Source organism: Cervus elaphus, chromosome 7 (genome assembly GCF_910594005.1).
Source record: "Cervus elaphus chromosome 7, mCerEla1.1, whole genome shotgun sequence".
Classification (NCBI taxonomy): Eukaryota; Metazoa; Chordata; class Mammalia; order Artiodactyla; family Cervidae; genus Cervus; species Cervus elaphus.
The window spans coordinates 25,327,528-25,353,434 of record NC_057821.1 but is presented as its reverse complement, the minus strand read 5'-3'; the positions used below and the strand labels follow the sequence as shown (position 1 = coordinate 25,353,434).

At 52.2% G+C, this 25,907-nt stretch overlaps 1 protein-coding gene across 1 annotated transcript in view; it reads left to right on the top strand.

Annotated features, from left to right (window-relative positions):
- Positions 1 to 2,142: 2,142 nt before the first annotated feature.
- Positions 2,143 to 25,907, top strand: part of TRAM2 (translocation associated membrane protein 2) — a 68,707-nt gene continuing 44,942 nt past the window's right edge. The window contains exon 1 of the mRNA XM_043907719.1: positions 2,143 to 2,407. Coding sequence (XP_043763654.1) covers positions 2,288 to 2,407 — 120 coding nt within the window. The 5' untranslated portion in view covers positions 2,143 to 2,287. The remainder of the gene's footprint in view (positions 2,408 to 25,907) is intronic.

Here is a 25,907-nt window from a genome sequence, read left to right as displayed (position 1 = left end):
TGTCCTATCTCTCTGTCTTCAGTAACTAGCACAGTTTCTGGCACTTGGTAGGTGCTCAGTAGATGTTTCTAGTGGAATAATGCGTGAAGGGGGGAGATATTGGAGTCATTGTATCATGAGTGATTAGTGTGGCCCAGGTGAAGAATGGTGGAGGTGACAGTTGGTGGGAGAGATTCTGAGGTAAGAATTCATGGAATTCCATGACTGGTTGCATGAAAAAGGTTGGGAAGAGATCCATTTGGGGTTGAAGGTGGTCTTGAAACTAGGACTTAGAGATGGTTGTGACAGTTGAAGTAGGCATCTAGGACTTCCTTCTTGGGGTTTCAAAGGTAATGACATATAAATCATACAGCTAAACTTAAGCCCCAAGTCTAGTTGTTCAATTATATTTGGAAAAGTCTGGAGTTGGCAGTCATCAATTTGAGCCGGAAGTCATCCCCTATATATCATGTTTCTCATTTATAAATGTGGAGGTTATAGTACCTAACTGCGTACCAGAACTTTCCAACTAAACTCTTGGGAATATTAAAAGGTTGGCAACATCTCATCTTTTGCAAGAAATTCCTATACCACAGCATCCTCTAGAAATGGTCATGTTTAAACACAAGGGAACTATCAGATTGAACCATATGAAATGTTGGCATTCCAGTTTTGACTTATAAAGAAATCAGTCCCATAGGGTTCAACCTAATAGATATATGTGTGCAGTTTGAAGATTTGAAAACCTCTTCACAGATGGAAATGGCAACCCACTCCAGTATTCTTGCCTGGAGAAGTCCATGGACAGAGGAGCCTGGTAGGCTGTAGTCCATAGGATCGCAAAGAGTCAGACATGACTGAGTGACTTCACTTCACTTCACTTCAGTTCACAGATGGAAAATTGAGATGTTCCAGAGTTCTGGATCTTTCTATTCCTGAGACTGAGGGCCAACTACAAGAAAGGTCAGTCTTGAAGTTAAATTAGGTTTAGCCCAATACAGGCATTACTTTCTCATTTCCTTAAGTCAGATAAAGGAATTAAAGAACAAAGACTAACTACTGGATTCAAGAAACTTAAGATGGAAAACTTATCTTGGAACTCCAGCTAAGTCCAGATTCAACCCCATTTCCTACACTGTGCCGTTTCTAAGTAATTGTATTTACTTAGAAGTGAAATAGCTGAGGACCTAATAAAAAAGGAACTAGGAATTAAATAGTTCTTTGTTAATTTTTGTATTTTTGTACATCTGGAAAGTGATTAGTTGACTCCTTCATTACTGGTAGGAATAAATCCAATATTTACCGATATAAATTAATTTATGAAAAATACCTTTTGTCCTTTTCAGGAGTACTTCTAAACCTTAATACTGAATAGAAACTTTCAATGTGAAAGTTCTTTCTTTTCTTCTTCAGTGTTTATTCTTCCACTTTTTCAGATTAGTACCGAAGATATTTGGGTAAAAGGTGTGATCTCAAATGTCAATGGAGCAAAACTGCACGAATCCATCCATTCCCCTCTTTGGAAAGCAAACTCCCCGAGGGCAAGGTCTTTGCCGCATATTCCGAGCATTCTGAACCGTGTCTAACGCTCTCTAGCTCTCAACAAACACTTGGTTATCCGTCCATTCATAATCATCGGTGCAGGGCGCGGGCCATCAAGGAAACCGGCCTGCAGCTTTTCCTTCCTGCGCCCAACCTGCGCAGCTCGCAGCCCCCCAGGGTCAGAGCTCGCACCCCCGGAAGAACCCTGGAGGCGCGGCCCACCTCTCGGCGGCCCTGCGGCCCTTCCCTTCCCGTGGAGGAAGGAGCGGTAGCCGAGGAGAAAGGGAAACCCGGGCCCACTTCCTGTCCGGGACAGGGCCGGGCGTCCGCGAGCCCCTCGGCTGGAAACTGCCGATTCGCAGCACAGGAGAAGGGAGTGGGGTGCGGGAGCCGGGCAAGAAGGACCTGGCCGCGGGAACCGCCCCCACCGGCCCCGGCCCCGCCCCCGGCCCCGCCCCCCGCGCGCGTCCCCGGCGGCGGCGCGAGGGTTAAGCGCGCTGGGGGCGGGGCCCAAGCGAGCCGGGCGCGCGGATTGAGGGCCGCGGGCGGCGAGGGGGCTGCGCCGGGGGCGGTTCCGGGCGGCGGGGGCGGGGGCTGGCGGAGGAAGGGGGCGGGCCCCAGAAGTTGTTGGGCGCTGGGCCGGCGGCGGGAGGGCGAGCGGGCGGGCGGCGGGCCGGCGGGTGGAGTGGGGCCGGGGCTCGAGAAGTTTGCACGGCGGCTTCAGAGCGCCGGGTGCGGGCCCCGCCGGCCGTGCGCGCCCGCTGCCATGGCTTTCCGCCGGAGGACGAAAAGTTACCCGCTCTTCAGCCAGGAGTTCGTCATCCACAACCATGCGGACATCGGCTTCTGCCTGGTGCTCTGCGTCCTCATCGGGCTTATGTTCGAGGTGAGCGACATCGGGGCGGGGAGCGTCCCTCTCGCGCGCCGCTCGGCGTCCCCCTACGGGTCCCCCGGGGTCTGCGTCTGCGCCCGGGCGCCGGGCCGCCGTGTCGGTCCCCCGCATTCCCCCGGCTTTGTGCACCGTGCGCCCCTCGGCCTCCTAGTCAGCCCAGACACCGCCGCCAGCTCCGCGTTGTGCCCGCCAGCCCTGCCGCCCCCTTGGGTACCCACTGGACCCTTGCAGCTCTCTCTGCAGCCCCGACTCCTAACCCTGGCCTCGAACCGACGCGGCGCTGCCACCCTGGCCCGCCCAGCGGAGGTTCCTTTCTGGTGTCCAGGAGCCAAGCCCGGAGACTCCCAGACCCGCAGGCGTTGCACAACTCCCCCTTCCTAGCCCTAGCTGCCAGCTCCTCTGGGCTTTTCCAGTGGGAGGAACCCCGGCCCATTTCCACTTCCCACCTGATTTTCGGGGTCTTTTGCATCCTCAACTCTGGGCCACAGTGGGGGTGTTCGGGGTTCGGCCCTAGCTCCATCCCAGCAGTGCCTTTTGCGGTCCTCCTGACACCACACTTTTTTTTTTTTGCTCTTGCCCCAAAGGCCAGTTTTCATATACCCTGTGAACATAACGTTCTGTGAACCGTTCCTTGACTCCATCTGTGGTGGATCTAGAGCTTCTCCCTGTGACAGGAGCAAGGTGAAGGCGGGGCATACCCTCTGCTTTTAGGAGAAAGGTGATTCTGCCATAACTGTGGGGGTAGGGGACAGCTGGGGCAGGCCTCATAGAGAACCGACTTAACTCCAATGGGGTCGGAAGCCAAGGGGGCTGATGGGAAGACTCCCTGCTCGGGACAGCCAGGAAAATGTGATAGTCACAAGCAGGGAAAACTGGCAAACAGCGGAGGACTCGCCCTGGTCTGCCTTGTCTCAAGGTGAGTGCCGCTTCGCCGGCAGCTTATCTGCATCTCAGGAATGGGCTGGGAAGCTGTAGCCATCTATCAGTTGCCTTGGATATGGAGGACTCCTGGTGTGGCTAATTTCCTCTTCCATGTCCCTCTGTATCTGGGTTCCCTATCTCCTCTCTCAGGATCACGAGGGCCCTGCTAGGCAGGGAAGCTGCCCTCAATGTGGGGACGTTCTTGTGGTGGCTGAGCCAGGGTTGGATGGGTGCACGTGTCCTTGGCTGGGCTTCAGGGTCCGTGGGAAGTAACTGGAGACGACTATTGGGGTCTGCAGGCTGAGTACTTCCCTCAACCCCCACAACTCTCATGGTATGTCCGCGGCTAGGGCTTTGTCAGGCCAGGGTCATCTCCTGTGCTGCCATCTCTGCTTGGTCACTAATCTGATGAAACTAAAAAAAAAAACAACAAAAACAGCTGCAGCCTCAGTTTCCCCATCAGCACAGATTAGTAAAAACCTGTCTTTCTCACGGGGCTTATTGTGAGGTTTAATTGAGATCGTGTGAGCAGCAAACGCAGTAACAGCTTCTACCAATATAAAAGCAAGTCGTTTGCGCCCGAACCTTTATTGTTGGCCATAAAAATAGCCTATGGGGTAGGGAATTTGTTTGCTCCAGCAGATGCCCTCAGTATCTCCTGGCTGTCCTTCATTCTGAGAGGCCTCCCAATGCCTTGTCACCAGTCTTGGAGGGTGTGGTCGGAGAGAAGCACGTGACAACTGTAGCACTCAGCCACATGCTCGCTCTGCAGCCTGGGGGGCCTCTGCTGTGTCTCTGGCGTTCATTAAGGGTGGTGACTCTACCTGCTTTGTCTTTGCTCCAAAAGAGCTTCCGAGCATTTGAGCTCCGGATACCTCCTTCCTTCGCCGCCTGTGGTCTTGGTGGAAAGTCCTGTTGGTTAAACCTGGCCGCCTATGGGAGGGAGAAAGCGCCGGGAGTCCTTAATCCCCTACGTGAAGAGGAGGAAGGAAGGCCCAGGGTGGGAAAAAAACAGCGAAAAGACTGCCCTGCTCGCCTCCCCATCTTGGGATCGGACTGGGAAGTGTGGAAAGGGTCATGGCATGAAATGCCATCCCACCACCCCCTTCCAGTAGAGCTTTAGTCCCCACGGCATCCATGCCTTCAGGCAGGTTGTCTCCTGGGAAAGATGCACTGAGGTGTAATGTGGGTCAGTGTGGGCTGGCCTGGGAGGAGGAGGGCCGTGCCCCAACCTCCCGTATGAAGCATGTGTGTTCTGCTGTGCTAGGCACACAGAAGGTCCTCATCATATTTACCAGCTGACGCTCCACAGAGATAGGTATATGGGGAGACTCAGGTTTCTAGAACTACCAAATGAGAGCGGAAACAACTCACTGTGTTCTGGGGACCTCCGAGAAACACATGTGGGCGTCCTCATAGCTAGGGGAGACCATCAGGGGACTTACTGCTGTCACTTGGGGCCATTTGGGCCCTCCCTTGGAGGGGTGCTCTGCCTGTGTGTATAGGTAGGGATGTGGGTCTGGGTGTGGGGGCGGGCCAGCACTTAACCACATTTTTCTTAAGAGTGAAGACGGGAGGAGATGGAAAGGGGAGGGGGAGGCAGGGCGAAGGGACTGCCGGCTTTTGGGTTTCTAACTTGGGGCAGGGCTAGGATGCCTTCATTCAGAAGCTGATTCAGGAAAACTCAATTATAATTCTTCCCACAAAGAGCGAGTATCCTGGCCACTCCCTCCTCTGGGGTCCCCTGCCCAGCTTCGGCCAATGAGTTGAGGCCCTCTCCCCCCACCCTAGCAGCCACGGTCCTTGCATCCTAACTGGTCTCCACCTCTTCTTGTGCCTCGCCCCTTCCCCAACTCACTGGTCAGCTCACCAGCATTCAGAAGGGCTTTCGTTCCCCAGCAGGGACCTCAGGACCTTAGTTCTGTCCCCTGGGAGATGCTGACTCCAAGTTCCTTCCCTTGGGATCGCTTCCTTTGGGAACATGTGTGAAAGGGTTCCCCTCCCACCCCCATCTGGCTCAGTTTTGAACCTTCCTGAGATTCCTTCTCCCATTTTTGAGGCTGGGGTGGGGGGGACAGGCTCTTCCCCCTCGAGCCCAGGTTTTCTTTCCATCCTGCGGGCTGTTTGGAATAGAGCTGTTCTGTGCAGTCTCGGCACTCGGCTAAAAAATGTCAGGAATGTGGAGCTTTATTCCCCCCCCCCTCCTTCCCTTCCAGCTCTCTCTTTCTTGACTCTGCTGGGGAGAGATGGTGCAAGGGGGGGTTTCTGCTCCACACTCTGGGTCCTTCAGGACTGTCTTAGGTGGAGTCCGGCCCCAGCGGCCTTCAGGGTGTGGGCAGCCAGTGGGGTGTGTGTCCGATTTGAAAGCCGCATTCCCTCCCCTTTCCCTTCCCTTTCCAGTGTCCTGTTCTTTCGGTGCCACGTTTCAGACCAAATTGGGCTGGGGAAGAGGGAGGAAAAGGCGCTCATTAGCAATCGGAGTATGAGAACAAGGGGGTGCACATCCAGCGGAGACGAAGCCACTTGTATATTACCTCTGAAGTCATTTCGAGACAGAAACTTTTGTTTGTTGCCCAAGCTGATTTGCAAGCGCTGCTGGTCTGCAGCATGGAAATGGTTCTGAAATTCTGGGCCCATCATTTGGAGGTTGGGTTTCTGTTTTGGTCCATGATGACTTTAAGAAATTCTGACTCAGAACTTCGAGGGCAGTGGCTGGCTTTTGCTTTCTAATTGTTTTGGAGACAGATGTAGTAGGGCCACCTTTCCCCCAGGAACCACCTTCTTCCTGGTTGCTGACTGGTTGCCACGGTCAGCTTGTCAGGATGATGTGTTTGCAGCGTATACAGTGGGAGCCGGTTGTGTTACAACCTAGCAGGACACAGGTCCCGTGGCACCGGTCCACATCCTGCCAGGCGTCCCTGTAGGCACCGCAGCCCGAAGTGAGGCTGCCGGTCCTGCCCCTTGGCATTCATGAGTCCCCTAAGACAGTTCTGCCTCCATTCTGTTAAGACGAAGAGCTGTGTATACGGCACAGATGTTCATCCATGGGCATATGTCGCCTCTCTTTGACTAACTCCTAATGTGCTTTTGAAGACGTTCCTCTGCCAGCTTGTATAGTTCCTGACTTACGCGTCTTCCTCTCCTGCCTCTGACGTGGCCCATCAGTGGTGTTCTAAAGAAATGAGTCAGGGGAAGCCGAGAAGGGCTGTCCCTGGGGTGCCCTTGTTCTGTGATTGGATTTCTATCCACATTTCAGTGATCTGAATAATAGAACAGAGATTTGGAGCTGCTGTTCCTACTGGCCCACCTAAAGTGTCAAACCCTCTCCTGTGGGATGTAAGGGTACCTCAGTGATCCCTACTTATTCCCTTGGCAAAAATGTGACGGCCAGAAAGGCTGTGTTGATCAGTGAGTGAGTTTTTAACTCTCACCACAGGATAATGTATAAATGTCTCGCACTGGGCCTGGCATGCAGGCACTCAATTGATGGTCTCAGCAACCACGCTGGTGGCTTCTGTTACTGGTGTCCCAGTTGGGCATGTGAGCACACGTTCCGCCATCACGCTGGTCCCGATTTCCGTTTAGATATGACCTGTTTTTCCGTGAGACCTTTCCCCCGAGTTCTCCAGTGCCAGCGGTCTGCCCCAAAGGGGACAATCATAATACCCTAGGTGCCTCTTTCCCTGGAGAACATCAGTTCTGTCTCTCCCATCCATCTTATTGAAAGGTGGGCCAGGGGGTGCTAGAGGGTCTCAGATGTGTGGCTGTCAGCTGCCCTGCCAGCCCTGTCCTTGCCACTTCCCTCTCGCCTGCTCTGTGTCTGCACCCTCAGCTGCTGCTTCTTGGGAGCACTGTCCAGTCTGGTCACAACAGAGCGCCTTAGTCCTGCCTGTTTGCAGAGCCCCACGTGTTGCTATGGAGAAAACTTCAGTCTGGCAGGCATGAGCTCCTTTTTTGATCCGCTTCATCGTGGGCAGGGGCCCCAGAAATCACTCTATGGCAGATGTATCCCCCGTTCCCACCCTGATAAATGCCTAAGCTGAAGGGTTGATAAGAGGGGATTAGAGTTCCCAAACTACAGAAGTGCTTTCTAATCAACCAGAGTGCTTTTAGCAGGCCGTGGTGGGAAACTTCACTGATAGGATCTCATAACCTTTTTATCCGGCTCTGTGTATCTGGTGTCCATTGGTACCTAATGGTTAAAGAAAAGAGAGTTAAAAAAAAGGGTGGGGGGGTAGAGAAAACAGTAAAGCTACCACCATGGCTCCTGACAAAGCCCTTCTCAGCCTTTATCTCACATACAGCCTTGACTTGCTCTCTCTCGTCTCAGGTGTCCCGGGTGGAAAGAAACCCAGCCTAGCTTACTCACAGCTGGTTAATGTTGGGGGTTGACTGTGAGGTTTAAAGAGCTTCACAAGCGGGTCTCCTGGACCGTGCAGGTTCGTGTAGCTTTCCTGCACGAAGGAACGGAGCCCGATCATCATGAGTGGGGGCCTGGGAGGCCCCTGGAGGGAATTTGGGGACATGCAGGGTTAGGTGAGGTGCCGCTCTGTGGCTCTCCGCCCGAGCCACGTTGCCTCTCGACGGCTTCCCTCATCTGTCTCGAGGGGTTGGCAGCAGTCTCCATCTGTGAAATGCTTTACTGGCCTCACCCTGTAATCTGGATGGTTTATGGGGGTTGTCATACCATCCAGAGCCTGGCTTCTAGAGCAGAGACTTGGCCAAGGACCATCCTCTCTGAGTCGGAGCCAAGACAAGAAGTCAGCCCCGTCTGGCTCACACTTAGAGATCAGCCCTGATGCTTCCACAAATGGGGCGTCTACGGAATGTGGCCAAGGGCTGCTTTATTTTTCTTTGTCTGAGTGGAATCCGTTTATTACCTGGAAGTAATGTCTGGGGGTCATTGTTCCACTTGGAGACTTTTCTTCCTGGAACAGTCATTGCAATTTGTGTATCCCTGATAGAGACTCCAGAGAGTGACCCGAAAATGGGTGTCACATGTGACCAAGGGTGAGTGTGCAGAAGCTTTACCTCCTATTAAAGTCACTGCCTGCTCTTGGCCCACATCTGTGTGAGAATCGGTGCCTCTGGCGGTGACATCTTCATTGCCCTTTTCATCAAGTTAATATCATGGTCATTGCTCAAGGGCACAGCTTCGCTTCATGTTTTACAAGCCCAGGGGCTAAAGGAAAACCTAGATATCATCTACTACGTTCATAGAAGAAGAAAACAAGACCCCAGTGGTTGAGTGATTGGCCCAGGACGATTGAGTGAATTTCTGGCAAACTCGGGGCTTGAACCCACATCATCTGACTCGGGTCCAGTGCGTTTTTACACATGTGCTCACTGGCTTTCCAGACACTGCATTTGAATGCAACTGTGTGTGCAGAAGCCTTGAGGCTGATAGATCCTTTCTGAGTGTGCTCTGTGCATTTATATGGCGGCTCTTTGCTGAGTGAGTGCCTGCTGTGAGCCTGTGTGGAGTTCTGGGGACGCATGTGAACACGGTGAGGTCCCTCTCTCCAAGAAGGTCATGATGTGGTAGCTTGAAGCTGATAGACTGTTTTGCAAATAGAAGTAAGGTCTTGAATTTGATGAAAGCAGCAACTGCAACTTAGAGTTACAGATGGCTGGACCTCACCCTCAAGCCATTGCCACTGGTGGAAGAGGGGATTTATTGAATAGCGCCCCAACACCCTGAGCAGAGGACAAGTGTGGCGGTGACTCCTGGGCATCGTGTATGACGCAGCCTCGTGGGTGAGTGAACTGACCGAAGGCGGGCCGTGTGTTTGTCTGACTGCATGCCTCTGCAGAGGCCTTCATTGGTTGGAACTTTGATTGAGGTTTGAAGAACTCCTCCATATGGTTTCTTAATATTTTCAACATCAAACCCCAACATGATTTGAGTTGGTAGGGGTGAGAAGGACGTCATCCCCGGAGCCTCAGTTGTCCTGCCTCTGAAGAGGGTTTCTTTTCCTTTTTTGGCTGCACTGGGTTTTTGTCACTGCCCTCAGACTTTGTCTGGTGGCGAGCAGGGGCTACTCTCTCGTCGTGATGCGCAGGCTTCTTCTTGCAGTGGGTTCTATTATTGCAGAGCACGGGCTCTAGAGTGAGTGGAGTTTTAGTAGTTGCGACTCTTGGGCTCTAGGGCATGGGCTCAGTAATTGTGCTGCTTGATGGGCAAGGAGTAACTGTTGATATGGATTTTGTGACTGCTGTTTGGAAGAGGCTGACGGGGGACCTGGGAAGAGCAAGAAGAGGCCTTTGTCCTGGGCAGAATGGCCAGCGTCTGCCCTGCCCGCCCAGGTTTATCACACGGGTGCTCAGGGTGGTCCTGGGCCCTGGGCCGGAGCATGAGCGCATATTCAGTGATATGCCACATACACACACGCGCGCGCACACACACACACACACACACACACACACACACCTGTGGCCTCTTTATTTCAGATCAGTGGGGTGAACCTAGGGTCTGAAGCCACCCCTAACCCCTAACCACACCCACAGCAGCATTCTTAAGGCGTTGCCGGCCAGCTGGTAGGGTCCCACTCCATCTGCAAGGCCTCTTCAGCTCCTCTGACCACGGGCATGCTTTCTGCCTCAAGATTATGAAAGCGAGTTAATTAAAGGGATGGAGAGATGTTATAAAGGAGAGGCATCAGCACTTGGTGACATCCTTCTGAAGCCTAGTTTCGAGGAGGGGTTATCCGTTACGGTTAGCATTTGAGCGGTCATAGCTGTGGACTCAGCCAGCACAGGCCTCACATGTGCCATCCAGTAGGCAGCCACACACCCGGCTATTTCAGTGTAAACTCATCAAGATGACATGAAAGGTTCAGTTGCCCAGCCACACTGGCCACATTTCGAGAAAGTTCTGTTGGACATGCTGGTCTCCGTGTAGCTTTCTGAGTATTTTGTTTTTGTGGTTTTCGTTTGTGTAGTAATGTGAAATGGGGGGTGGGAGTCTTTAAGGTGTGGTTCTGTTAGGGACTGTCGGAGGCATGAATTACGGGGTTGAGGTCATGGGCCTGGAGCCACATGACCTGAGTCTGAATTCTGGTTTTCCCTGTCCTGGCAGTGTCATCCCTGGAGATTATGTCATTGCTCCATGCCTCAGTTTCCTCACTCGTAAAATGGGGGTAACACCACGTCTGAGAGTTGTTGGGAGGATTGGAAACATCAACACAAATGAAATGTTGATACAGCCACAGCGCTTAGAAGACAGCCTGGTGCAGGGCGCGAGCTGAGCACACGTGCTCTCTTGTTCGTGTCGCGCTCGGGAGGTGTTGCAGAGATGTCTTGACTCGTGGGGCTCCCCTTGGCGGCTCCCTCGGCAGTTGGAACGCAGCTGGGAACAGGGTGTGCGGGGAGGTCAGCCCTGTGCCCTGTCCTGTGACCTCCACACCAAGTAGTCACTCAGGTCCCTGCCCAGCCGCCTGTAATCACTTCACGTACAGCTACAAGAAGCATAGGTATGTGATCCAAGGTTACAGAAGAAAGAACGAGTTCAGATGGAGCAGTGGCTGGGCCCATAGATGCCGTGGGCAGGTAGGTGGTGGCCGACAGCCTGAGACTTTCTCCTGGAGGTAATGGGGGCCTTTGAAGAGCTTTGGGAGGGCAGTGACCGAGACTCCGTCCTCTGCTCTGCTGATTCCTGGTGGGTGGGGTTGGAGGCGAGGAGTCTGATCAAAAGGCTGTGGCAGGGACCCCCAGGAGAACTCCCCTTACCTGCTAATACAATTTCAGTCTCCACCCCAACTGGGAAGCACGCCCTGGGCCCCCGCTTTCCCTGGGACCCCCACATCTGAACTTTCTGGTGTCCACTCAGAGACTCTCCCCGTCCACGCGGTGTGGCAGACACTCTCTGCGCCCAGGCAGTTGTGTGGGGCAGACAAGGACAGGTGGGGCTGGGACCCGCTGGGACCTGGCTGCCCCGGTGCAGACTTGCCCTTGAACGTGAGTGTTGCTCTGAGCCACTGTCTGCTGTCTTTGTGTGACCTTATCACTAAAGTGTCCTTCAGACTTACTCAGACAGTATGTTTTGCGTCTAACGTGATTTCTAATTTTTTAAGAAGTCGGGCCTCAGCCAGATGGAACATCGTCACCCTTTTATTTCCCGCTACATAAGCCATGAAGGGGCTTATTTCAAGTACAGCGGCCTGACCCAGGGAAGCAGGGTTTGTTCCAGTGTCAGAGGAGGGGGAGGGTGGGGGAGCCCTGTGGGGAGGTTTCCTGGGGTTGGGAGACGGGGGTTGACTGGGGAGGGAGGAGGGAACGGTCCTGTGCACAGATTCCTTTCGTTCACAAAGTTGCTTCGCTCGCTGTACATGAGGGGCTGTCTGCGCTCCGTCCATCAGGCGGCGCTGCTGGGTGTCAGTCATCATCTTTGACACGTGTCTTCCATCTCTGTGCTGGTGCCAGGCCCCTGGAGACAAAACGAGGGGATAGGCCCCTTGTCCGACTTCTCGCACCCCGGGGGAACCCTGGGGGTCTTCTTCCCGAGGCCGTCATCATGATGATGACGATCGTGACAATGGTGATCACCCGTCATCCTAACTGAACACCCCTGCCCCCCAGTGCCTGGGGTTTACGTGGTCTGCAGCGGAGGGGAGTAACGCAAGTGCGTCTGTCAGAACAGACCCCTGTGGTCACTGCCCCACGTCTGGTCTTAGTCCCACCGGCTTGACCTTCTGAGCTGCCCCGCATCCCTGCTCACCCTTACTGCTCTTCGACCTTCGCTCACACCCTGGGCATCTCTCACCCGAACGGCGACAGTGAGTCCCAGCGTGGTCCTCGGCCTCGTGTCTGGCCTCCTCTGTGGTCCCTCCTCTGAGGATGTCCTCTGACTCAGAGCTGGGTCTGGGTCTCCCTCCCTCACAGGCCTCCGGGGGTGCCCACCTGAGGCCTGGGGAGCCCAGCGTGGTGTTCCAGGTCCCCCTGGAGTCTGACCAGCCTTTGTCCTCCAAGCTCAGCCTCTCCTGCCCTGACCCCTCATCATGCTTCTTGAACATTCCTCTTTGCGGCCTCCGGCTTTGTGTCTGCACCCCTCCCCCACCCCCTCTCTCCCCATTTTGTTGACTGACTCTAGCTTCTCCCCAGACGTCACCTCCCGGGTCACCTCCCGGGTCGCACCGGCACCGCCTGCTCTGAACACTCTCCCAGCCTCTCACGGTTCACGCCTCCTCACTGCCCGCCGCGGCCTGTCTCATCTGTTCATTCAGCCCGACTCAGGTCGGGCGTGTGCTCTCTGCCAAGTGGGTCACGGATGGAAAGGTGAAGGTCCTGCGGTCACAAGGCCCGGAGTCCTCTGGGACGGGAGACGGTGTTCCAGGCAGAGAGAGGACGTGTGGGAAGGACAGAGAGGTTAGGGAGTGGGGAGTGGCTCCGTGTTGCCAAAGTCGGGGAGGTGGCTCGGGAAGGAACTTGTGGAAGATGAGTCTGCTCTGGTCTCAGGGCTGTGGACGCCCCGCGTTTGGATTTGCTCCTCGGCTTAGGGAACAGGGAGCCGTTGCTTGAGTCCATTTTAATAACACTAAAAAACATTTGTATATGCAAAGGCAAAATCTGGAAAGATCACAGCAGACTGTCAACATCGATTATGTCTCTCCCGCGTAGCTCATGGAAGACTTTACTTTTCAGTGTTATATCTTTCCCTTAATTTTTTTTTTTTCCTAACAGTAGGTGTATGTAGCTTTTAAATTCATCTATTTCCTCCCAGTTCTGTTTTGGAAAAAATGAAGCTTGAGATAAGAATTCAATCTGAATCACTAGATATCAGTGTAGGAAATAGTGCTAGATATCAGCTTATAACTAAATGCTGAATACGCTTGTGGTTTTACCCACTGTGTAAGCCTGGAGTTGAGAAAGGTTTTCGATTCCAGCAAGGGAAGCTTCGTCAGAGAAGAGTGGGACTTGGCTGGAGCCTCAGAGGATGTGGACGTTCATGTAGCACTTTACAGTTTGTGGGGTCAAAGGACAGAGTGTGCCGAGTGCTGACCTTGTGCCAAGCACTGCAGTGAGCGCCTTCCTTGGGTCCCGTTATCCCGCCCTCCCAGCCACCCTTAGGGTGGGTACTGGGGTTGCTCTCATAATACAGACGAGAGAACTGATGTCTGCAAAGACCAGGCAGCCTAACCAGTCTTCCGTTGGCCAAGAGGCCAGAGCCAGGATCGACAGCCCACAGGTCTGACTTCAGAGCCTGAGTCCTGACTCCGTTTTAAAGAGAAGAAAACCGAGGTCAAGAGAATTCACATAACTTGCCTGAGGTCACACAGCTAGTAAATTGGGGAGCCAGGGATGCATTCAGGATATTTCAAATAATCCATCTACTCACACGGATATTTCCTGATTCGGGTTCCAGGCTGTTGGAATCCCTGGTGTGGTGACAGGAGGCTGGAAGTCTCTGGGTCAGAGGGGTACATGAACCCCTTCCTACCACGCCCCCTTCCTTGGAGATTCAGGCACCACATAAACTTATCCCAGTAGAGGAGCATCTCAGACCTACTGGCCCTCCCTTGCCAATAGGATTTAGTAACATCCACAGGTTTACCCGGGCTTCCCTGGTGCCTCAGTGGTCAGGAATCTGTCTACCAAGACACAGGAGATGAGGGTCCGATCCCTGAGTCGGGGAAGGTCCCCTGGAGGAGGGAGTGGCAGCCCACTCCAGTATTCTTGCCTGGGAAATCCCATGGACAGAGGGAGCCTGGCGGGCTACAGTCCATGGGCTCGCGTAGTTGGACACAACAGAGCAACTGAGCACACGCACACAGGTCTACTCTCTGGACTGCCGCCCTCCCATCCTGTTACGAGGAGCTGGGAGTGAAGGTGTGTGGACAGCTCTGTCTCCTGTGACCGGTGGAGTGCCAGCTCTCAGGTCTGGGGTCGGAAGGGTGTGGGGAAGAGTCTGATTTCTTGGATGGATGTGGGGCTTTGTCTCTGACCCCTTACACATTCATTGACTCTTCCTGCTTTAGGATACCTGGAAGGACCTACTGAGTGTCCTGCTTGCCACCTCTGTGACATTTTGTTTCAGTAAATCAGGGTTCACTGTTAATTGTTACCTTATTAAACCCACCCCATACTTGTTAAACTCAAATTATTCAATGCACACAGTGCCACATTTCATACAATGAGTATTAGAAGTATCTGAGTATCACCACCTGTTATTTTTCTGTGATATGTGTTTTTTTTTAAATTGTGGTAAAATATACATAACATACTAGTTAGTATCTTACAATTTACAATTTTTAATTTTTTTAATTGAATGAAAGGTTCTTTAAATTCCATAGTCTTTTACAATTTTCAGAAGTTTCACACACATGACTTCATATAATCCCATAGCCCTTTTACCCCCCTACCCTGATATTACCATTTAAGTGTACAGTTCGGTAGCATTAAGGACATTCCCATTGTTGTACAACCATCACCATCTTTTAAATTTGTCATTGTTGTTTGTTTGTTGTTTAGTTGCTAAGTTGTGTCCGACTCTTGAGACCCCATGGACCGTAGCCTGCCACGCTCCTCTGTCCATGGGATCTCCCAGGCCAAGATACTGGAGTGGATTGCCATTTTCTCCTCCAGGGGATCTTCCCAATCTGGGGTCTCCCCGACCTGGGTCAAACCCCAGACAGATTCTTTACTGCTGAGTCACCTGGGAAGCTCAAATATTTATTGAGCCCCTGCTGATTGAAGGTCCCTGGGACCTGGAGATGGTTGAGACTCATGTGGAGGAGGGATAGGGAAACCAGTGGTTACAGTTCACTGTGGCCGCGGTCGTGAGGGGCTCTGTCTGAGCCCGATCGTTGGGGGGCTTCTGCGCCTGCGGAGGGCGCCGGTGACCACATCGTGCTGCAGGGCTCCCTCTGGCTTCCTGTTGGCTCCGTGCTGGATTTCTCACCCCATCACTTCCTGGAATGGTGGTGCCAACTCTGCTCCTCGGAGCCCCAGGGAGGATTCGGGGATGTGCCTGTGTCAGAGCCAAGTGTTCGAGCCACGTGGCTTGGGTGGGGGCCGGCGCGGGTGGGAGAAGGGCGCTACCACCCAAGCCAGCGCTCCACCGAACCCCCCATCAACAGTTTGACCAAATATAGTCTCCTTGCCCTTCCACCCAGCATGCCAAAGCTAAATAGACGGTCTTTCAGCTGTGATTAGTCCCGAGTGCCTTCGCTCCACTTTACTGCTTAAAAAAAAAAAAAGACCATGGTGACGTGGCCAAAGTCCCAGACGAGGGGCATGTGTAAAACCAAACAGATCGGAGAGGCCTGGCTCCAGGGCGCAATTGGTTCTGTACATTTCCATGGAGACCTCCGGGAAGTGAAAGGCAGCCGTGGTGTTCTTGTGTGGGTTGATTAGGACGGTTCACTCCCAGGCTCTCCTCCTCCTGGAAAACAGACTGCCGGTGTGAGGCTCGGCTGCCCTTGCCATCCGGGTGGGCACCCTGTTTCCCCACGTCATGTTGCCAGGTCGTGCCAGGCTTGTAAATACCCCAGAGCATGTACAGCTTGGGAGTGCAGGCGTTGCTTTCACACTGCCTGGTTCTTTACCAGTTCCCCCACTTCACTAATTTAAGATCCTCAACTGTGCCCCACATAAGCTCAGTAAAATGGGAATGAAAATAATTTCGCTTATCTCATTGAGCTTTTTCGTGAGCTAATAATGCATGTACATAGAGCATTTTCGCAGAGCTTGATATCAAGGACTCCATCGATGTTCATTATTCATGAATACTAATTAATTCTGTGACCATCACAAGCTATCACTAGGCAGCTGCTTTTCTGTGTCTCTCATTTTCATATACATTTATATATAGTCCTGATGTATCCATGCCGCACCCGACACACCATTTGCTGCCTGGGCCACCAAGACTGCCAAGAAATGTGGAAGTGGGGTACATTTGCTGAGGTTTTCTCCATGGTGGGCTCTGAGCCCCCAGCCCATGGTTCACTGGACTCCCTCAAGTGATCAAGCCTCAGAATTACCTCTCACCTCTTCGCCTTCTCAAAGATCATATGACTTCAGACCATTGTCTCTTTCTCCCCCTAGGAAAAAAACTGTGGTCCAATGAAGTGGAGATCTGCTGCTTGAACTATGTTATACTATGGTGTGGCCTGTCATGAGCTTCTCAGGTGATAATCTGCCTGCTAGTGCAGGAGACCTGAGTTTCATCCCTGGGGCGGGAAGATGCCCTGGAGGAGGATATAGCAACCCACTCCAGTATTCTTGCCTAGAGAACCCCATTGACAGCTGTCCGTAGGGTCCCAAAGAGTCAGACACAACTTAGTGACTGAGCACACAGACGCAGCCCATCATAGCATTTTTAAAGATAATATGGTATTTGCATTTTACAAATTGTTTTTATTGAATGACTTTCTTTGCTGTTTGAATGCCACTCTTATAAACAGATTTCTTCGAGCCCTCCCACTTAGCACAGTTGATTTAATTTTTACTCTCTTTGCCCAGTGTACGTGCGAGCTTAGTCATGTCCGACTCTTTGTGACCCCATGGACTGTAACCTGCCAGGCTCCCCTGTCCATGAATAACAGAGTGGGTTGCCATTTCTTACTCCAGGGTATCTTCCTGACCCGGGGATCGAACTCATGTCTCCTGTGTCTCCTGCATTGGCAGGCAGATTCTTTACCACTGAGATACCTGGATACTGTGGTTTTTCATGATTGTAATAGAAATGCACAGACCAAATTCTGACCTTTCCCCCCAGGCAATGGTATATCCAAATATTTTGAGATGTTAGCATTTTTTAAAGTTGAGGTTGTTTCTAAATGCCTGCTAGTAAGGGATTGGTTAGATCAGTTGAAAATGGTGACATAAATCTATATGCAGGTCACAGAAGGCTGTCCATAGCATATGGGTGTGTTTCTTTTTAAATCAGGTTATAGAATGTAATGTCGGGAGGGGGGATCGGGATGGGGAATACGTGTAAAACCATGGCTGATTCATGTCAATGTATGACAAAACCCACTACAATATTGTAAAGTAATTAGCCTCCAACTAATAAAAATAAATGGAAAAAAAAAAAGAATGTAATGTCAATGTGGGCCTCTAAAAGCTTGGATTTGTGTTATTTTTATAAAACGACAGCGGTACGGGTAATTATCAAAATATAGTCAATGGTTTTGTTTTCTATGTGTGGCACAACTATAATTTAATTTTTTTCCATGCTTCTATCTATCATACATATATTTTTTCAATGAAATATAGTTTTGCTAAGCAGAAAAGGCACATTAAGGCTGTTATTTTGGAGATGGAAAGATGGAAAGTTTGGATTGGTGCAGAGCCTGTTGCTTGGAGAGCAGGAAAGATGAATGGAGAGGGGAGAATGGGGAAAGCAGCTGCAGGTGGAGTGGGAATTCGGGTGTGTTGGGTGGGGGAGCTGGAGGTGGGGGGTCCACAGAACTGCCAGGGGATGCTGTAGAGATAAGCTCAAGCCCTGGATCTTAGAGACGTCATTCCCACCTGCTGTAAATTAGAGTTTTCTTTTCTGAAGCCTTTTCTATTTTAAAGAAAATATTTATTTATTTGGCTACTCCAGATCTTTAGTTGAAGCAAGTGGGATCTAGTGCCCCTATCAGGGATTGAACCTGAGTCCCCAGCATTGGGAGTGTAGGGTCTTAGCCACTGGACCACCAGGGAAATCTCTCTGAAGCCTTTTGAAGAGAGGTTCAGAGGGTGAAATGGGGGTGTTTCAAGCCATTCAGGGAAGCGACTACAGGCACATCAGGAAAAACGAAAGTCAGGGTGGACCAGAAGTGGAAATGGAACTTCTCAGTTTCAGTTATTAACCGAGCAAGTCACATGAATGAAAGGGCCTGTGGTGAAAATTTAAGCTTTTAAAAACAGCAATTGAAAATTTCAAGTTAAATCCTAACACCGCAGGTCATCGTGGCCCAGTGTGGGGCTGTAGAAACCGGCCACCGGCCACCGTGGGGTGAGACCCACCTGCCTTGGTTTCCCAAGCACCTCCCCACCCTTCCAGGGCTGTAGTGGGTGAACAGGTGGTGGGGGCAGGGCTGGCTGGTACTGTCTGGGGGAGGGGTTCTTTGAAGGTATGGGTCTTGACTGCTTGAAGAATCTTTGGATCCACAGCATCTTGCTCAATGCTAATAGCCTGGGGCTGCTGACTCCACTTCCCTGCCCAGGTGTGTATCCACCTGCTGTTTGTGATGGTGGCTTTTGTGCATGCTCCGTCGCTTAATTGTGTCCAACTCTTTGTGACCCGATGGACTGTAGCCCACCAAGCTCCTCTGTCCATGGGATTTCCAGGCAAATATACTATGGCCCTTTCCTCCTCCAGGGGATTTTCCCAACCCAGGTCTCGAACCTGAGTCTCCCGCGTCTCCTGCATTGGCAGGCGGTTTCTTTACCACTGAGCCACTGCATCAACACATTATTTGTTAAACCTGATTGTGCAAAGGGAAGGGTGGGAGAAGGGACAGCCTTGGGGCTTTCTGTGGTTTCCCGTCGAAAAGATACACAGGAAATGATAAATGGCAAAGCAGCGGTAACAGATTGGAAGAAAAATGGCTGATGATGACTTACTGAGTGTGTGATGTGCCCAGCTGTGTGCTGGATCGGCCCTTCTGATTGCGCTGACCCTTTCAGGAGCTCTCTTCAGTACGTCCTGTTGTCTATCCATACACAGAGCACTCTAGCAGCTCCATCAGAGTTGCTGAAGGCAGGACTGGGATTTCACACCATCCTTCTGAATTCAGAATCCAGACTCTTCACCGTCATGCTCCCCTGCATCTCAGGAAGGCCCGTAGGCAGCATGGGCTTTGGGGTAAGGGAAGGAAGCAGTGTGGGCATGGACGGCAGGAGGGGGAGTCCGGGGAAGGGGAGGCCAGAGCTGGCCCTCAAAGGGAAATTGAGGCAGAGACACAAATGGAAGGTAGAACGGAGGGCTGATCTTCCAGGCAAGAGAAGTCATGCAGAGAACTGAAGAAAGCAGTTAATAGATGAAATGCTGTGGAAGTTTCTAGGCTGAGTAGGCTGGGGAAATGATAGGCTAAACAGGTTTCTTTGCTGCAGGACTTATCAGAGCCTTTAATGGAGCATAATGAGTCTTGTATACCTGCACCCCAAACATATTTGTTGGCCTTGGAGAGTATTTCATGGAGTGATATTCTAGAATATTCTTTAGGGCATCCAGGGCTGTTGTACTGAGTTTAGGGAATTGTGGGAATCAAGGGTGGAGACGGAAGGAAGTTCAGGAAGGTCAGATGGAAGGGTTAGACGTTATTCTATAAGCAGTGGGGAGCTTGGAAGAGCGTGGCTGTTCTATCTAGGATGGCCAGAGGAGAGGAAGACAGTCCTGAGGCAGAGACTCCAGTTAGAACCCTCTTCTGTAGGCTGGTGAGAGATGAGGTTGTGAGTGGAAATAATGGATTTAATTACATAATAAAGCCAACAGGTGACTGTAAGGGCCAGTGGGAGTCCTTGACTGCAGCCTGGGACATGGGCAGATATGAGCATGTCTCTTGGGTACCAGCTTTTGAAATAAAGATGCGTAGTGTGAGTTTTGGCATGCCAAATGGGGTCAGTGGCATGCTGTTTAGGTAAAGATGCAGGAACGTCCCCCAGGAGAAAGACCTGGGTAGGAAAAGCAGATTTGAGTGTCACTGGCTTCAAGGCGGCCCCTGGAGCAGGATTTCTAAAGGACCAACAAGGGCCGAGCCTTGAACCCTGAACCTGGGGGTGAGTCTCTGTCCTGGAAGCATCTGTGTGTGGAGGAATCCGAGGGAGCAAAGGGACTGCAGGGAAAAACCCTTTGGAAGAGGCGACTCCCCAGGCCTTGCGAGCAGTGGCTTGTAGCCCGACTCCACAGCTGCTTTGAGGCTGAGTGCCTAAGAACAGTCCTCTGCCTCCTCCCGGTGCTGTTTCCCTTGTGTTCTGCAGGGCTGCCTGCTTCCTCTGCTTAGCGATAAACATCACGTCAGGGTTAGATATTTACAGGTGCTTCATGGAGGGCTGCTTCCCTGGGTCGGGAAGATCCCCTGGGTCGGGAAGATCCCCTGGGTCGGGAAGATCCCCTGGGTCGGGAAGATCCCCTGGAGGAGGGCACTACAACCTACTCCAGTGTTCTTGCCTGGAGAATCCCATGGCCAGAGGAGCCTGGTGGTCTAGAGTCTGTGGGTTCGCAAAGAATCGGGCACGACTGAGCACGTGTGCACACAGGAGGGCTGCAGGTGGATTCCTATCAGCTGTGTCCCCCCAGTGCCCACCGGAACTTTGGACTTGGGTCACTGTTTGTCCCCTGCACCCTCTGCCAGGCAGCGGAAGGACGTGAGGGTCTTGTGGTCCCGCCCAGCGGTCCATGTCCTTTGAATCCTTGCCTTCTTCCGGACTTCACCTGGGGGAGCCTGAAGTCTCCGTATTTGAGCCTGGGGCCCGGTGTGGCCCAGGGCCTGCTTGTCAGCACGTGGCTTGGGTTTCCGTGTTAACGTTCCCAAGTCGGGATCGCAGAGGATCGAGTGTTGTGCTGGCTGGTCGTGCAGAGCCTCCTGGAGCAGCCAGCTGCAGAACTTTCAAAGGGCTGCGTGTAACTTGCGCAGGAGATGTGGCAGCGGGTGGGGGGGACCGAGATGGGGACAAAGAAGCCAGTTTGTGAAAGGGAAAAAATAAATGAGCATAACAGCTCTGGGCCATTGGGTGGGGCGCGGCAGGACACTTGGGCACCGTGCAGCCCCTTTCCTCTTCCCTTCGGATTTTCCCCCTTCCAGAGCCGCCTTTAGTCAGCGCCTTAGTGACCCCTGCAGACCCCCTCTGGGTAAATACAGCCCCTGCCTCCCACCCCCCTACTCATTATGCATTCCTTTAATCCGGCCCATCTCCAGGTTGCCAGCTGGCAGAGACTCAGCGGATTCCAAACCCCAGCTGGTGCCGGAGTGTTTACACGGGGAAGCTTGGCAGACAGCTTGCCCCCAGGCTGCTCAGCTGGAGGAAAAGGTGGAAGGACGTCCCAGAGCTGAGGCCCAGTTTGTCTGCAGGCTCTCCCCCCACCCCTCACCTCCCAGGCCTGCTCTGTCCCTGAAAAGGAAAAGGGGAAAAAATCCCCCCATGTCTGAGGAGGTGCTGGGCTGGGGTCTCCCTGGCTCACCCTTTACACCCACTTGGAGCCTAAACAGGCCGAGAGCCTTTCACTTGCCCGCTGGAGCAGATGAGATTATTATTTCAAAGCTGTTATTTGTCAGTATAAAGTCAGTCTCCAGAGTGGATGTGACTTTCCAAAATCAGGGCTGGAAGCTCTGTGATCAAATATTCCTGAAGCCAAGCCTGGGTTCCCTCCTGCAGCCTGAGGGCAGTTTTGTCCTCGGAAAAGGCCCATGAACACGCAGGCAGGTGGTTGCTGGTCCGAATCGGGGGCTTGTGTTGATGAGAGTGTGTGAAAAGCCAGTCCTAAGGCATCTTGCACAAGGGAAGTGGTTTCTGCTGGTTGTCAGCACCACTGGTCATCGGGAACTTGGAGTGGCCGTCTGTCCGCCTCCCGATAGTTTCCTGGTTAATGCTCCCAGCACACACGGGTGGGAGAGTATTCGGCTGATGTGATGTGCCCTGTTGCCAGCAGTTGTTTTGATGAGGTTAATTATTGTCACGTGGTTTAGTATTAAGCCTTTTATTTGAAGAGCATAAGCGTTTCAATCAGGGTCCCGGTGGAAACAGATGAGGTAATTGAAGGTGCTGTTAACCCGGGTGGGGACAGACAGGATGAGGGGAAATGGACAAGAGATGGTAAATTCCCCCAGGGCTTTCGATCTTGGAAGGTGGCCCCAAATCTGAAGAGATGGAGGATGGATGGGTGCAGAATGTGTGCTGCGAGGGAGAGAGGGAGGAAGAGGGGGAGGTGGTGGCTGAAGGAGGGGGCTGGACCTCTGGGATGTGATCCAGTCACTGCCACGTCACCCGGGGGGAGGGCGCCAGGCAGTGGTACCTCCTGAGTCCTCTTAGCTCCTGTGGGTTCAGATAAAGCCAGGGCTCCAAGAAGCCCATTGATGCACTCGGTAAAGGTCATCATGCCCTCTGTTCTGGGCCTCAGGGCAGGATGGAGTCTCAGCCAGCCCAGTAGCACTTGCACATTCTCTTCTATCTCTTGTTTGAATCCTGCCTCCTTTATGCCCACGGGCAGTCGGAAAGGCGGGCAAAGGTATACCGGTACTCCTGAAATACTGCAAACTCTGACGACAACCTTTTGGGGCAGATTTTTCCTGATTGCAATAATTCAAATCCTGGAACACATTTACTGTAAGCTACTGACTACCCTGATTGATCGCTGGGGAGACCAGGATCACCCTGGCTCCTGAACCAGTTCAGGCAATGCTCAGGTACCACTTCAACCCATTTCCTTCTCTGCCAATGCTCTGCACCCTCGGCCTTCTGGGGCCAAGAAGAGGTTCCAGTGGAAGGTACATAGGATTCTTATCACGTGTCCAGTTACCACTGGTCTTGGAATATCGGTATCCAACAGGAAATTACTTCCCTGATGGTTTCAAGTGGAGAAGCTCAGACTCACTAGACCGTTAAGTAACTGATACAATTTAATTGGCAAGCTGAAATGTGGGATGGTCTGTCAAATTTTGTGTCTGGAAGTTAGAGTTTGGATTTTTATGTGACAGCGTTGCCTCCCGAATTGAGGGAGGCAATTATTTTTTCATTTGTGCTTAGCTCTTTGGGGAAGCAAGATGTTGAAATGCCCATGATGCGGTAATGGACAGCATCCCATGGATGACTTCAGTAGGCAAAAAGTCAACTTTGGAGCCAGGTTGCTTTTAGAATGAATGAATGAATGCCAGAATGAATGAATGAATGCCAGAGTGAATGAATGCAAACTTTAAGGGGTCTGAGGGCCAGATTTCCCTTCCTTTTCCTGTTTTAGACTAGCTTGTTTGAAACACATGGGATTCAGTTGATCTGAATTGACCCACACAGTAGATGCCCCCAAAGTTGCCCCACACAGTAGATGCCCCCCAAAGCTGCCCCACACACAGTAGATCCCCCCAAGGCCAGCCCACACGGTAGATCCACCCCCCCGCCCCCCGCCACAACCAAAGCCTCCCTGATGCGCTAAGCTGGCTGGTTCCATCTGGGTCCTCCCGCACTGTCTCAGCACAGTTGTGTCTCTTCTCACCCTCGCCCCTCCCCTCTACTTATCCACAATCTGTACATCTTTCTGGCTGAGCTCACCCCCTCCCAGGAGTCTTCCCCAAGGAGATCCATGGGCTCCAAGCCCAGAGCACTTGCTGATATTTACAGAGTCGCTCCTTTGTCCCAAGGACCCTCAGGGTGCAAAGATGAATAAAGCCACAGTCTCTGCCCCAGATAGTAGAAGGGTCCCCACTTGTCCTTTGTCTTGTCATGGCCTGATTCACGGCATCTTTTCTTGTTGTCTCACAAATAACTCTTCGTGCGACGGAGTCTCCATCGTTGGTTCTCGGGCTGATTTTTCAGGGGTGCATGTGGCTAAGAGTCCACATGTCACAGTCTGATGGATCTGGGGTTCCATTCCCACTTCTGGGGCTTATTAGTCATGTGCCTCTGGGCAAGCTTTGTAAACTTTTTGAGCCTCACTTGTTCTGTATAATAGGGCTTGTGGGCGGATTAAATGAGATAATTTCTGGTAAGTGTTTACAGCGATTCCTGGCACATGGTAGGAGCATATAAGGAGTAGTAGAGGCAGTGGTAGAAGCAGCAGTAGTTTCTGCAACAGAAGGTTAAATGGGGTGATCCTGTTTGCTGTTTACCACAGGGCCCGGCACTTACTGAGATCTCACACATCCTTTGTTGTGCCTTACAGGCTTGTTGAGGGTTAGTGAGATAATCACATAAAACGCCTCAACCTGGCCCAGCCGGCAGTAAATGTTCAGTAAAGGGCGGTCAGTTTTACCACTTCTGAAATTAAGGAGTTGCACTGGATTGACAGCCTGTAGCTTCTGGTTTTGGTCTCTGAGCCTTTGAGGGAAGGAAGTGGATCTTAGACATTTTTGTGTCTCCAGTAGCATCGTGCCTTGCACAGAGCATGCACTCAGCAAATATTTTGTGATTGACAGGTTGATTTTATATTTTAAGTTTTACACGTTCTTTAACTTCTCAGATTTTTCAGTTCTAAGCAGAGGTATGTTTCTGGGGAGTGAAAGTGTCTTTCTTACCAGCCTGTTTTATATGCATGCGCACACACACACACACTTCTCTTGCTTTCCTTGACCCAGCTGTTAGAAAACCCGGCATGGCCACTATAAGATCCGGGAGAAGGCCCCAGAATCCTGCCTGTGGCTGTGATGGAGAACAGGGACCCCGGCCGCAGCTAGACCTTATCTGCATGTCTGAGGGTTTTGATTCCGAGCCCCATCACTCCAACCAGAGACAGTGAAGGCTGATGGAATGGTGGGACGTCGGAGGCCTCGTGGTGGTCCTCTGGCCAGCACCCTAACAATTCCCCCGGAACTGGCAGAACAGCTGTCCTCCTGTGAGTCCATCCAGGCGTCCCTGCCTCTCCCTCTCGGGCCACGACTGAAGGTGGACTGATGGCCTTGGCGCGGCAGTGCAGTGCTGGGCCGGAGGAAGCGACTGGCAGGCTGAAACGTTTTCCAGCCCTGTTGAGCGTGATGGTGTGGAGGTGGTGTTACAATTTTGATTTTGCTCCCCCACCACATCCTCCCCAGTCCTCTTGACTTCCCCCTTGAATTACATCAGTTCAAGGCATACTGAATGCGCATCTTCTTGGATCTGAACAAGTGTCAGAACTTCAGAGGCAGCAGCAATCTTGTGGAGCCGCCCAGGGTCGGTGCTCCCTCAGCCATCCCTCTTCTGTGGTCCTGGATCTCATTTCCTCAAGAGATCTCCCTTGAGTAGATGTATTCCTTCCAGCTCCCCCCTTTTCTGTGTATCCTGTCACTTCTCCTCACCACACGGAGGTTTGAGAAGTCTTCCATCCCTCCCTGACCTCCTGGCCACCAGAACAAGTGGTCCAGACCCGTCTCCCCTTCTTCCCTTCTATGTTTCACGCTCATCCCACGTGCCAGCCTCTGCCACCTCCTTTTCTGCAACATTTTACTCAGCAAATAATGACTTTATGACCTTCCTGTCCCCAAACGGATAGACTCTTCATGCACTCGTTCATTCAGCAAATATTTATTGGGGTCCCAGAGTGAACTGAGCACTGTTCCAGCTGCTGTGGATCCATCAGAAGGAAGAAAGTTAAGACCACGTCCCCGTGCAGCAAGAATCTCCATCCCAGGCTGGCTGGTCCTCCCTGGAGCCCAGACTCCTCCTGATGCCCTCCCCCCTGGCTGCTGTTCCTTCTGCCCCTCTTGTGGGTCCTTCTCAGCCCCCCCTTCCCCTCCCCCTCCCCGCCCTGGACCACAGCTGTCTTCTCTCTCAGTTGATGATCCCACCACCCGCGCAGCATTCCGCATTACCATTCTAACACCAAGCACATCTTACTGAAGTTAATATGTTTCACTGTCCATTTCCTGAACCAGATGGGAACATCGCTCTTGGATACTCCATCTGAATTCACTGTGCTACCGAGTCTTCTGAAAACGACCCACGCTCCCTGTGTCTGTGGCCA